The sequence below is a fragment of the Arvicola amphibius genome, chromosome 1, assembly GCF_903992535.2.
Source record: "Arvicola amphibius chromosome 1, mArvAmp1.2, whole genome shotgun sequence".
NCBI classification, from domain to species: Eukaryota; Metazoa; Chordata; class Mammalia; order Rodentia; family Cricetidae; genus Arvicola; species Arvicola amphibius.
Genome location: NC_052047.1, coordinates 46,759,092 through 46,773,228, shown reverse-complemented (window position 1 = coordinate 46,773,228; position 14,137 = coordinate 46,759,092). Strand labels below are relative to the sequence as shown.

The 14,137-nt window shown below is 37.8% G+C and overlaps 1 protein-coding gene across 1 annotated transcript in view; it reads left to right on the top strand.

Annotated features, from left to right (window-relative positions):
- Positions 1–14,137, top strand: part of Stim2 (stromal interaction molecule 2) — a 134,405-nt gene that overhangs the window by 106,419 nt on the left and 13,849 nt on the right. The window contains 4 exon segments of the mRNA XM_038348798.2: positions 6,601–6,712; positions 7,680–7,795; positions 10,832–11,009; positions 11,653–11,830. Coding sequence (XP_038204726.1) covers positions 6,601–6,712; positions 7,680–7,795; positions 10,832–11,009; positions 11,653–11,830 — 584 coding nt within the window.

The following is a 14,137-nucleotide window of genomic DNA, read 5'->3' as shown; positions in this document are numbered from 1 at the left end:
CTGACCCTTTGTTAGGGTAGCGACAGCCTGTCTGGAAGTGTACTGACCACCTCAGGTTCTAACTATGGCCTGAGAGCCTGGCTGTCACACCATGTAGAAATATGGGCCTCCACAGCACGGACCCATTGTTCTATATAACGGCATCAGAAGTGGGTCTGTCCAAATAACTCTTCTATCAGTTGTTTCTTAACACCAAGAGCACAAATTAACTCTAAGGTCATGCATGGTACAGCAGCTAAGAGCTAGTAAAAGTTAAATGCAGAATTATAAACCTGTTCTGATCAAGCTCTAGCACAGCCAGCCCTGAACAAGACTGTAGGTTGAAATTTTCTCAGAATGAAGAAAGGTATGAAGAGGAGGAAGAACGTGATGGTAATAGTTTGAGCTTTGAAGCCTACAGTAATTTTGGTATTTATACTACCTATTTGGAGTATTAATTTGGGAATTGTTTATAAACTCTGTGATCTACAGCTTCCTGATCTAAAACCCAAAAAATTATAGTATTACCTCTGGATATAATATGTATATATATAGAATTTTAATATATATATATATATATATATATATATACTATAATATTATGTCTTAGTATTTCATGAATTAAGCCATGGGAATCTTTTAGGTTAACATATTGGCAATTACCAACATATCTTTAGACACAGAAATGCTTTATGGTTAGATAATATTTTTATTAGTATTTTGGTGATTTTTATGAACATCTTTAAGATTTAGAGAACTAGCATGAATGGAAATTTTAACTTAAAATTTATATTCAATAATCTTTTTTAGGACTGTAATGTAAGTGTAGCTAAGAGTACTGACTGCATTGGCTTTATAAGATTGTCTTTTGTGGATGAAAGGAACAAGTTATTTGTATAGTTCATTTTTGTAGTTTTGATTTCACACCATACTGATTTGTATATCAGGTGTACTTAAGCTAGGGAATGGACCAAAAGCACAAAACCGTTTTCTTATACTCCTTTCAACCAACACCTGTAATTTCGTGCCCCAATATGTTCTAGGTGGGATCTTTTCTAGAACCAAGGATTCTCTGGTGCTGCTTTCATCAGAGATGAGCTACTCTGAGAGTAGTATTGTTTATTTTTATTACAACTCCTGGCTCACAAGTAGATAATTCTAACTAAAATGAATTCCTTTTAAAGGAAGAATGTTACACACTCATTAAATACTTAAATGGTAATTTTATGTAGGAATATAATAGTATCTTGTGTAGTATGGCAGCTCAATATAGTATGACATGAGATGTTAGCAGGTATTTAGCAAAATAAGACAGCTCCTATGCTATGCCATTTTGTAGAAACAATAAATACCATAGAAATTCAGGGGTAGAGATCTCTGCCAGTCAGAGCATTTCATCCAGTTCTAACCTAGTTGTAACCTGGCTGTGTCCCTATGGATTGTTCATGTCTTTCTTAGAAGGCTGTTTCAGTCGGGGCAATATGGCCTGTGTTGATGAATGTATCTACCACTTCCTATCTCTTAATTCTCATTTCTTGAACCTTGCACTTTCAGAAAGCTTTTGCATTTAGGCCTGGTTTTCATCTTTATCACACGCTGTTCTAAGAAAGCTTTGTATGGTAGGACTGGCAAGTAGAGTAGAGGGGGAAGGCAGCAACACAGTTGTTGTCTTTTTTTTCAAGCTGAGGAACTATAGAAACTGTCCTGTTAGCAAAAAAGAGTTGTTTTTTAATCTCCAGTTGTCTGCCCTTCCACATCTTATACCAGAGCGCCATCTTTCCTAAAGTTCTGGTTCTACTCACCATCCTCTTTCCTACCACTCTTGCTCTTCAGAACCTTCATCAAGTGTGGTGGTGCACACCTTTAATCCCAGTACTCAGGAGGCGGAGGCAGGCGGATCTCTGTGAGTATGAGGCCAATGTGATCTGCATAGTAAGTTCTGGAAGAGAAATACGGTGTCACCAAGAAAAAAAGGAAGAAAATGTATAAAATGTATTGGCTCTTTGAAATATTGTTTTCAGGTCGTTAGAGTTTCTTCCCATGCACAGTCATATTTTCTATCATGAAAAATTCACATCACTGTTGCCACCTCCGACTTCAGTAGCCCCATGTATAACTGACGTCTTACGGAGAGCCACAAGTCCACTGAGGTGACCACTTTTAGATTACTTGCTGATAACGTTCTGTACTTGTGTGCTATTATTACTAAATAATAAAGTATTATTTAGTATTAATAAATACTAAATAAATTACTAAATAATAAAATAATAAAGAAAAAATATCTCATGTTGGCAGTACCAGGCTTTTTCTTTTTGGTCACCAACCAGCTCCCATTATTAGTTTTGAATGCTCAGCCTAGCTTAGGGACATTTCTGGCTAGCTCTTTTAAATTAACCTGTATTTCTTTATCTACCTTTAGCCTTGGGCTTTACTACCTTTCTTCTGTATATTGTACTTTCGCTGCTTCTCTATGTCTGGCTGACCTTTGCCTGGCTTCTTGCCCTGGGCATCTCCCTTATTCTCTCCTCCTTTTCTTGTTCTTCCTGGTTCTTCTTTTTTGAGCCTAGTTTTCTCCTATTTATTCTCCCTGCCTGTAGTCCCACCTATCCTCTCTCTGCTTAGCTATTGGCCATTTAGCTCTTTATTTGACCTCTGAGGTGCCTTAGGCAGGCAAGGTGAAACAAATACAGCACATCTTTTCACAATTAAACAAATGCAATACACAACTTTACACATGTTTATTTCTGCATCATAACAAATGTAGCACTCCTTTGCACAGTTGAATAATATTCTACAACAATTAGAGCATGTTTCACACATGTCAGCTGATAGACATGTGTGACCATACGTTGTGATTGCTTGGCCAGGGCCTTGTTAACAGAATCTAGAGATAACGCTACATTTCACTGTCATTTAGGGTAAAGGTATAAATGGGTGAGTAGCTGTATATTAAAACAAAATCCCTTAATCAAAGGAATGGCATTTTAATAAAAGAATAACTTCCTGGGCTGACGAGTTGGCAAAGTGAGTAAAGGGAATTGCTGCCAAGTCTGACTTTATTCCTAAAACCACAGGTAGAAGGAGGTAACTGACTCTTGAAAATTGTTCTTTACTGCCACATCTAAAACAGACCCACATGCACACTTATTTGCACATGTGTACACGCACATACAATAAATAATAAACACTTTCTTTTTTTAGTTTCCTGTTCTGCTAGCACTCCGCTTCCAGAGAGCAAGTGCCCATGTGCGTTTGGTTAGTTGGTCATGGTTAGAAGGGGCCCGGCAAAGTGATGAAAGAGCACAAAGGACAGATAGGCTGTGATACGGGAGCGGGTGACGGCCAACATGTCTGCAGGAAGAAAAGGGATCTCCCAATTTGAGTCATTAAGGAGTAAGGACAGGCAGGCAGACGGAAGAAAGGAAAGCTGTTCTGAGTTGAAGAGTGGCAGGGGATACAGGGACACAGCACATTTAGGAAAGTTTGCCAGATCCTGAGGGTCCTAGGGTAATGCGGCTGCAACAGTGGTCAGCAAGTTTCTTGAAAGAACAGCTTAGTCCTGAAAACCTACTGTGGCCCATTACTAATGATGTGTTTATACCTAATTAAGAGTTTTATTTACTTTGAGAAAAGCATAGGCTCAGCATTGGAATACAAGTGCTCACTCACAGAGTTGCTGCTTCAGTGTCTATGTGCAATACAATTCTAGAATCTGGTATGTAATAAATAGTTAATATTAGGCAGGCAGTTTTTATTGGTGTCCTGGCTGCAATTTAGAATTTGATTTTTCCCTGTCAGCATTCTGTAATGAAGTGTTCTCGGTTGTCTAATTTGTGGTGCTTCAGATAGCAGCCCTCTTTTGTTATAATGGAGTTTGTAAAGACAGGATTTTTAAAGCTAGCATCGATCAATTTGTTGGTGTGCTTATTTAAAAATGAACCTGAGTTAAAGAGTCCATCTGTAACGGGCTATGACTGGCTGTACAGTGCAGCCTGATGTCTCTTCCCACCCCAGAGTTCTCCTCATTAGTGTTGGAACTAGTTGCAGGAAATCACTGAAACGTCAGTCTATAGCACTTCCACAATTTAGAGCAAAAATATTTGTTAGCAGTTACAAACTCTGAATAAATTGCTAAGTGCATTTTTTAAAATGTGCCCTTCACTGCTTGCCTCTGGTGTAGGTACAGTTCAGCTGTGTAGCATGAAGAAGCTCAGTTACAGGTGGGCAAGAAGGGGACTGCGTAGCCTCAGAGAGCTCTTGACATTGAGGATTTCTTATGTAAACAAGCTTTTGTTAGTTTCCTCATTGAAATGTGAATAGATTTTGTAGTACTTACCCTTTAGGTCTGATCTATTTCATTTACGTAGCACCTTACAAATAATTGGTGCATGAATGCTTAGCATAGAGTGATCAGCAAGGAACCTCCTGTCCTTTAGTGGAATAAGCAGATAGTGAAAGAATTCCTTTTCTTATAGATAATTGTAATTCATTAAGTTCTGTGAAAAAAGAAGTCCAGAATGATTTATGAAGAGGTGAGGTTTTAGCTAAGAAAGGAAGGTTCAACAAAATACAGACGGTGACAGGATAAAGTGGATGAGAATGAGTTGCCCGAGAACTGAAAGGACAGGCGGTCTTTGGAGCAGAGTAAGCTAACACAAGATCCAAGTCCTCGTCATAAGAAGAAATGAAGCGGTATTTGCAGGGATCTTCAAGGAGGCCAGAGGGCAAGTGGCAAAGTCAGTTTCCTCCCTGGAGTAACTTTGTCTTGTTTTAAAGATGCATTCAAAAGAGAACTAGCTCTACAAAGTTACTTTAGAGTCAGCACAACTGTCTACTCAGGTAGAGTAGTAGTAGGACTGGGCAGTTTTCTCCCCTCTTTATTTGATTTTCTTCCTTTGAATCTGGCCTCTTTGGAAATTGGGGCAGTATTTGATCTGCTGGATTGCTTAGATCAGGACTTTTACTATTGAAAAATTAAAAGTCAAAGAGAATCTTCTCTTGTTTTCCTGGCTTAGAGTTTGTGTGGGTGTGTGCAGTGCAGCTGTGCTGTGGGTTTCTTGGCAGTCAGATGGGGCAGTTCTCCATGTAGTCATCCCAGAAGGAAGAAGTCTTCGTGTAAAAAGCCTGCTCTGACTGCATTAGATTCAGCGGGAGGCATCCAGGCCTGAGCTCCTTGGCTGGTAGCCTCCTTTGTTTGGCTCCATGGATCCAGCAGCCTCAGGTCCATATACAGGCATTATGACCGAATTCTATCAGAAGAACATGAGAAACAGCTGTGTCTCAGTATTAAATCGCCACTTAGCAATACAGTTTTAAAATAAAGTTTTTATTGTTAATTATGATTCGTTCAGGTTTTTTTTTCTTTAAAGAACACATTGAAAAAGGCATACTGTGAAAAAATTGCATGCAAATGTGAATTCAGAATTTTTCTATAATTTGAGATTGCTCTTTTCCTAGATCCATTTGTGCACAGATGAAGTCACAGCACTGTGCTCAGTGCTTCCTTGTTGCCTTCAGCCCCATTTGCCCTCTTGTGTGGTCTATAAACACTTTGTTTTCCCAAATCCTCAGATTAAATGCACATACTATGCAACTCTCCATTTCTCAAGCACACTCACAGCCTTCCCTTGGATAAACTCATTGTAGCTCATTACACACTGCAAGCAGACAAAAGCCTCTGACTTGATTCTTAGGGCTTTTGTTTTCTTTATATCTTTGCTCTTAGTTGTTATTCTCAATGAAGTGCAGAGTTTATGGTTAGTTTGTCTGTTTTCAAATCCAGCCTTTCCTAATGTGGTCTGACTTTCTGCCTATTTCTCAAAAAAAAAAAAAACACAACAAAAAAACCCCCCCAAAAAAAAAAAACAAAAAAAAAAGCAAAACAAAACAAACAAAAAAAACCCAGTAGGACTCTAATGTTAGCATTCCTCTCTGGTTGGGGTATTTTTCTTTCAGATCTTCAGAATTTCTATGAGTTTTTATTTTAGGTTTTAGTTGATATAGTCAACTCAGAGGGCTTATTACCCCACCCTTTTTCTGTGTGTATGCACATGAGATTTCTCCCTTCCCCATTTTCCTTAATGACTAACATAATTTAAACTTTTCCTCCCCATCTTTTCTTTATTTCTAAGTTGTCCTACCTGAGTCCTTGCCCAAGGCTTTTAGCTTCCACAGGGTCAAAGGTTTCCCACATCTTGTTTACAACCATATGTTGCGATGCTTAGGCTGGACCTGGCTTTCTGAGGGCATTTCATAGTATTATATGCATTAATGGACTAGGTGACATGTCAGTCAAATCTGTATCTGTTATCTATACCCAGCAAAATGGATTATTTCATCCTTTAAAAGCTCTGTAGTGATACTTATTTTAGAACTAGTTTTACTGCTATTTGCCTTAATTGTTTTATGTTTCTTCTGTTTCAGATTCTGTCTTTAGGAGAAAAGTGTAGGTCTCAGTATTTTCAGTTTACCACAGAGTGCTAGACATTATTTTAGTACTGTTTATTGAATTAATTGAAATTTAATATTCCATCTTTGCTTCCCCTAAAGTTATATAGCTGTGTACAGCTTTTAATTTTGAGAACAGTGTGCTTTAAAATATACCTCCTTTCTATCTTGCAGTTCATAATTGGACAGTTGAGGATACCCTGCAGTGGTTGGTAGAATTTGTTGAACTCCCGCAATATGAGAAGAATTTTAGAGATAATAATGTGAAGGGAACAACACTTCCCAGGTCAGTGGTACCCAGATTGCTTTTCCGTGCATTGAGAAGTATATTTTAGATATTGCCAATTTTCAGTCCTGAACCTGCAAGATAATTCTGGGGCTGATGGCATAAAAGAAATACTATAAGTGTATCAAAGTATTTTATCTGTTTTTGTTATAGTTTTATTCTTTGTGCATTCATATATAATATGTATGTGTATTTGTGGCGTGAGTGTGGGTACATGGAGATGGCACAACATGTGTGTAGAAGTTAGAGAACGACCTGCGGACAGTACTCTGTAACTTCCACCTTGCTTGAGACAGGGCCTCTTTGTTATCAGTGTTTGTGCATATTAGGTTAGCTGGCTCTCAAGCTTCTAAGTATACATGACTTAAACTTCCTTCTCCACCTTCTTTATTTCTAAGTTCAAGTGTTTCTTGCCTGTTCCTCCTAACTCACTGAAGGGTTGCATATTGCATGAATCCCTCCACTCCTCAACCTACCCAAAAAGGCTTTCTTATCTTCCATTTAGGTTTTCACCTTAACAAGTTAAGCACTAAGAGTATAGTGGGAGCTTTTTCAGCTACTGCTAACTAAAAGCTCTTAAAGTAAGAACTGTTTAACATCTCTGCTAAAAATGTTTAATAAGTCCCATAACTATTTTAGTTTTCTTTGTGAAAATGCCACCATTAGGTAATTATTATGAAATACTTTGTTTCACAAATTTCCCAATTACAGTAAGTTATAATAGAAAGTAACTTTAGAAAACAGCAGCTCATCATTATAGCAGCACAATTATCAGCCCAAAAGGCTTCCAGTAGCTAAGTTTTATGCAAGAGTTTCTGAAGTGTGGTATGCTTCATACAGATGAACTCTTGATACAGATGAACTCTCAACAGTGATCACCAGCATGTGAAGTAGTAAATATTGTTGCTTGTTTATTGAAATTATATATTAGAAATACTTTATTACATGAACTTTTTTCTTTGTACAGGATAGCAGTTCATGAAACTTCATTTATGATTTCCCAGTTGAAAATCAGCGACCGGAGTCACCGACAGAAACTTCAACTCAAAGCACTAGATGTGGTTTTGTTTGGGCCTTTGACACGTTAGTATCTCTTTCATTCAGTGTGATCCAGTAGTGTAGTCTGCCCATCCCTGTGTTGATGAAGAAAACAGAATGGAGAAGCACAGATCAACAAGAAGAGCCACTTGCTGACTATGAAGGAAATGTGGCTCATAGGATGAGCTTTTCTGCCATCAAAACGTGAATTTTCAAAAGTAGTTACTAATGGAAAATCTGTGAAACTGGCTAGGTGATAATTTAGATTTCTATATTAAAAATGTTGGGGTATTGTGACTGTTGATAATAATTCAGCTGGATGTTCACCTTAAAGAATATGGCAGTTTAACTATTCTGATGGCACCAGTAGTAAGTCCTAACAGTGCCACTAGCCACCAGGAAAAGAACTTTGAAGACATAGATCAGACAAAGATCAGCAAAGATCCCTCAAAGCTTTAGAAGGAACACAAGGCTAGTAGAAACACCAGGTGGACACTGTTTATTTGATTGATCTGAAAAGGAATGTGTAGGAAACTGTTATGTCATATTTTTATTTAAAAATTTTAAGTTGGACAGGATTATTTCTTCCCAGAAGGGAAGTTTAATATGTTTATTTAATAAAAATTTTCTGAAAGTGTTTGGAGGAAGTGTTTGAACAGTATATGTTTTAGAAGAATTCTATTTTATTGTTTCAGAATCCTAAAAGGAATAACAAAATTAATGCAGGGAGTATGGCATTTACAGAATACAGATTAGGAAACTAATGTTATTTCTCCCTGGATCCTGGAGTGTACCTGTTAATACTGATTGAGATGGGCTCTTATATTGAAGGCTAAAGGGAATGGTTCAGTGATCACTTGACTTTGATCATGATTCTGTTTTAGCTGGAGCTAAGTGAGCAGTTGTTAAAACAGCCAGAATTCCTTTGTGAGCTGGTGGGCATTACAAGAGAGGAAGTAGAGAACCCTGCTAAAAATGCCCAGGATACCTGAACTTTGTTCCTTGCCCTAAGTCCTTGACTGAATCCACTACATGGTTGTTTTGTGTGAAATTTTGTCTTTTTCTTAGGAGCTGATTAGTAAAAACAGGAGTTAAAAGTAGAGATTTTTGTCTACATAGGAACAGGCTGCTTCATAATCCAGAGAATATGGTATTATCAAAATGTTTTTTAAAATATTGTTAAATGTGCACTTTAGTAAGCAAACCTGCTAAGAAATTAATGATGTATTATCTTCTAAATATTTTTTTTGTTCTGGAATTATCATTTGACTGAACAAGTACCATAGTGTAATGCCCAGGCTAGATTTCATACAATAATTCATGTTGTCAAATGAAAAGATACATTTAAAAGAAGTTTTCACTTAACTCCTTTCCAGTGTGTAGTGCTTTGGAATTTGGGACTGGTCAATCTGCGTATTGTTATTCCTAGAGATTGTATTTCAGACAGAGTCAGAATAGGGCTATGGTTGAAATGAAACCTGAGCTGAACCTCCCAGTTGGAAGCAGAACTACAAGCAATCCCTTCTGAGACTGTAGCTTCCTGCAGTGCATGTTTTGCATTGCAGGTGAGGGTGTGTGCTCTGGAAATATGAAGCACTGAGACTTTCTGGCATAGAGACAGGCATGGATGCACCGTGGATTTGCTAGCAACCTGAGATTTCTGTCATGTTTGTCCATAGGAAGCATGCAGAATGTCTTGTGGCAGGAGCACTAAGTGTTTAGGCGATGTCTTTGTTAGTTACTATTGTTATGATGAAACACTATGACCAAAGCAGCTGGGGAGGACAGTGTTTATTCAGTGTACACTTTCATATCACTGTTCACACTGAAGGAAGTCAGGACAGGAGCTCAAGCAGGGCAGGAACCTGGAGCCATGAGCTGACAAACAGGCTATGAAGGAGTGCTGATCCTGCTTGATCTTCATGGCTTGCTCATCTTTCTTTCTTATGGAACACAGGATCACCAGCCTAGGGATGACCCCAAATCAATTGCTAATTAAGTAAATGCCATACAGACTTGTATATAGCCTGATCTTATGAAGGAATTTTCTTAATTGAGGTTCCCTCCTTTCAGATGACTTAAGTTGTGTCAAGATGACATAAAACTAGCCAGGACAGGCAATTTACCACTATAAATTATATTCCTTTGGAACATTGAAACACTACATTATATTTTATTAGAAATCATGTATCTATCTCTCTTCTAATTAGTCCCTAGAAAGCTGGTGTGCATTGACAGTTGGGCAAGGTTAAAATGGTATTTGACTAGAGGTTTTTTTTTATGTTTTATATTCCTGAAGACAGCCCTTGTGCCTTTTGCCTTATATTGCAATGCTGAGTTGACATTATACCTTGGTAGGCTAGGGAATAAGGTCCTGCACTTTCCCTTATCTAACCCCTGTATTTCAAACAAATGGCCACTTGACCCACATTACTAACTAGCTAGCTATGTTCAGCCAGGACTTGTCAGCTGTGTACATGGTGGAGTAGTGGATAATCTTTGTTACTAGTAGAGGGTATGGGAGAAGAGGCTTTCTGCCAGTTGTTGGGTGCTCAGATGTTCCTGGCCTCTACTCTTGAGGTGCAAGTAACTTTCCTGTGGGTTAACAAAATATTGTCATGTCTGCTTGGTGGGTAATATATATATCTCCCAATGTACCGGAGCACGGATGAGTATAATTTATTGTGTAACTTCATGCTTGGGGAAATGCCTTTTGGTGAATGATTGGTTATCCAATTTGTGTCTCAATGATAGTGACCTGGCCTGACTGAAGGAAATGGAAGCAAGTCATGGGCTCTCTTTACTCTGTGGGGACTTCTCCCCACATGGCATTAGAAAATGAGACCTGATATGACCACGTGCATTTTTCACTACCTTTCTGCAGGTCCCATATACTAGTTAGTATACTGATTGTTGGAAAATAAGCATACTGATTTTTAGAGGAGAGTTTTGATTTCATAAAGCTAGAATTTGTATCTGGGGAAAGGAGATATTTAGTTTTGTTTGCTTTGGATATCTGCTTTTCTGTATGTTTATATTATGTTACACTCAAAAGTTAACTATCTGCTTTTGTTTTCATAGGCCCACCTCATAACTGGATGAAGGATTTTATTCTCACAATTTCCATAGTAATTGGTGTTGGGGGGTGTTGGTTTGCTTACACACAAAATAAGACATCAAAGGAACATGTTGCAAAAATGATGAAAGACCTAGAGAGTTTACAAACTGCAGAGCAAAGTCTCATGGATTTACAAGAGAGGTAACTAAATCATGTCACTCAGCCTGGGTGTGGTGGCTTGTACTGGGAATCCTAGAACTTATAGAGCTAAGATGATCCTCTCAGGAGCATCTTTGACTGTATAGCTAGTGACTTCGAGGTCAGCTTGTGCTACATAAGAACTTGTCTCAAAAAAAACAAGTAATACGAAATTTATTACTAAAATTACTCTTAATTCTTGTTATACACATAAACAAATATGTCTTGTAAAAATATTACCTGAGTATATATGTAACCACTTATTTTAGAGTAGTATTCATGTTAGGTATAAATGCTCATTGTATTTTGTATTTTCAGAGAATTACAGTTGGGAATAAATGTGTAAAAGATCAGAGGAGTAAATCAGATATAGGTAGAATGTAGTTGAATTTTACTTTCAAATATATTTAAATATTTATGTTTTTGGACATTATCTTTGCAGAAACTATTTTCTGCAGTCCTTGTCCTTCGAGCCCAAAATAACAGAAAATATCCTGATATATACCCTAATTTAAGATCACTAGAAATACTATTAAAAATTCTGATTTTTAAAAATATGTTTTTTAAAGCAATGTTTCTTTTTTCATAAAAGTGAAATTTTGGGTACTTATATGAGGAATTTTTAAAAAATTTATTGTTCTCTAAGACTCGAAAAGGCACAGGAAGAAAACAGAACTGTTGCTGTAGAGAAGCAAAATCTAGAGCGGAAAATGATGGATGAGATCAGCTGCGCCAAGGAGGAGGCCTGCCGGCTGCGAGAGCTGCGGGAAGGCGCAGAGTGCGAGCTGAGCAGGCGGCAGTATGCAGAGCAGGAGCTGGAGCAGGTACTGTTTCTTGAGAAAGGCTTCCTGTTGCTACTCGAGGTGCAGGGCCAGCGTTTTCTTTTTCTTTTGTCCCATCTTCTGTATCTGCATTTTATTTTCATTGTGTACTTCCTCAGCTAATAATTTTTTTCAGCATTGGTGAATTCATATTTTAAAAATAACAAAATGGTAACTGAAAAGTGAAGATGCCAGCATGTTTCTTTTTCCTTACACCATAAGGTCATGTTAGGTTTGTTGCCTAGAGTTTACTTGAGGTGTTTATTTAGTATCCATAGTAAATCTGAGTTTCTAATATCACCAAGTAAGAGACAGGACATCTAGTTTTGGGCTTCTGTAAAGTCAAAGGCTGCAGATGTTAAGGATTTCAATTAGTCATTCCTTTGAAACCTGTCGGATGGGCTTTAGAACACAATCTACTAACATTTTCAAAGTTATCTACCAAGGTGTCCTTTATGATGTCTGCTTCCTCCACTCAGGTACTCAAAATAGGATAGAGTAGCTTTCAGACATTTCACAGTTCTTTGAAGAAGAGAGGGTTGTAGAAAAATCTCATGGCATGCTTGTGTATCAGTTTCCTCTTCCTGCAGTGTGGTAGTTAGTTTGAAAGTAATTGATGCCCATAAGCTTATAGTGGGTGGCACTGTTAGGAGGTGTTACTTTGTTAGAGAGTGTGTCACTGTGGCGGTGGAGTTGGAGGTCTCCTATGCTCAAACTATAAACAGTGAGACAGCTCACTTCCTGTTGCCTATGGTCAAGATGTAGACTTCTTAGCTCCTTCTCCAGATTTATGTCTGCCTATATGCCACCATGTCCTGCTGTGTTGATAATGGACTAAACCTCTGAAACTGTAAGCCAGCCCCAATTAAATGTTTTCCTTTATAAGAGTTACTATGGTCATGGTGTCCCTTCACAGCAATAAAAACCCTAAGACATGCAGAGATAAATTACTACAAGCTTGGTGGCATAATGAAATGTAGATTTATCATTACTCTACAATGTCTGTAGCCTTATTCTAGTGGAACCTGTATGGAAGGATCTGTTTCTTTTCCTTTTCCATTCTAGAAGCCATGTATTTCTTGTTCTGTGGCCCTTCCTCCACCTTCAGAACACATTCTGTTAACCTCTGTGTCTATAATGCCATATCATTTTTCTGACTTGGCCATTTATTGATTGAAAAACTAAGAAACAAAATGAGGATTGGGAGACTTGTTCAGAATTATTCAATTACAAAGCAGGGACAAGAACCTAAGTATTCTCCCTCTCACTTTGCATACCATGTGTGCTGATTTCTCTCAATTCGATTGTCAAGTAAAAGATCAGAATCATATGATAAGTCTTAACAAAATCTTTGGGTAAGTAAGTGTACATTGAACATCACTGTTTTCTTCTCTTGGAGAATTTGACTGAACTCTTGACTTTTTTTCTGTCATTGATACACTCTCTCTTGCAAAACCATTTTAATTCTCTTCCCTTTGACTTAAGTTCATTAAGTTTTGGGTCTGGTTAATTTTGGTATGTGATGTTTTTATTTATTTGTAAGTTTTTATATAACAAAATTTATTAAAGTATACTTTAAAACTGCTAAAATTAACTCCTAGGCATACTTTGTAGTTAGTTATATCCAGCTTCCTGGCAAATCTTTTCTGTACAGGATATAGGAAAGAGTCAAGAAGTTAACAGTAAAGGCCTAGCCAAAATTATACTATATCCAAGAACTGGATATGCCCTTCAGTTTCTTTTGAGAACTCCCAGCCTGATCCCACCAAGATATCTGACTTTCGGCTTGTTCTAGGATGACTGAAAACTTATTAGCTAATTATCTGACTTTGCCTGTAAGAAATAACTAATCCAAAAAAACCAAATAATAATAATTTTTCTTTTTATTAGCTTATATTAATTACTCTCAACAGTAGCTTTCATTATGACATTCTCGTACAGATATAATGTATTTTTTTATTTTAAATCAATTTATTTTTAAAACAATTTTTTCTCATATAACTATCCCAGTCCCATTCCCTCCTCTCCTCCTGCTCCCCCTTCTTCCACCTACCCATCCCCCATCCACTCCTCAGAGAGGGCAAGGAAGGCTTCCCATGGGAAGTCAAACAAAGTCTTGACACATCATTTTGAGGCAGGCCCAAAGCCTCCTCTCTATATTTAGGCTGAACAAGGTATCCCTCCAAAAAGAATGGGCTCCAGAAAGCCATTTCAAACACTAGGGATAAATCCTGGTCCCACTGCCAGTAGCTGCAAAGACTGCCCCAACCACACATCTGTCACCCACATTCAGAGAGCCTAGTTTGGTCC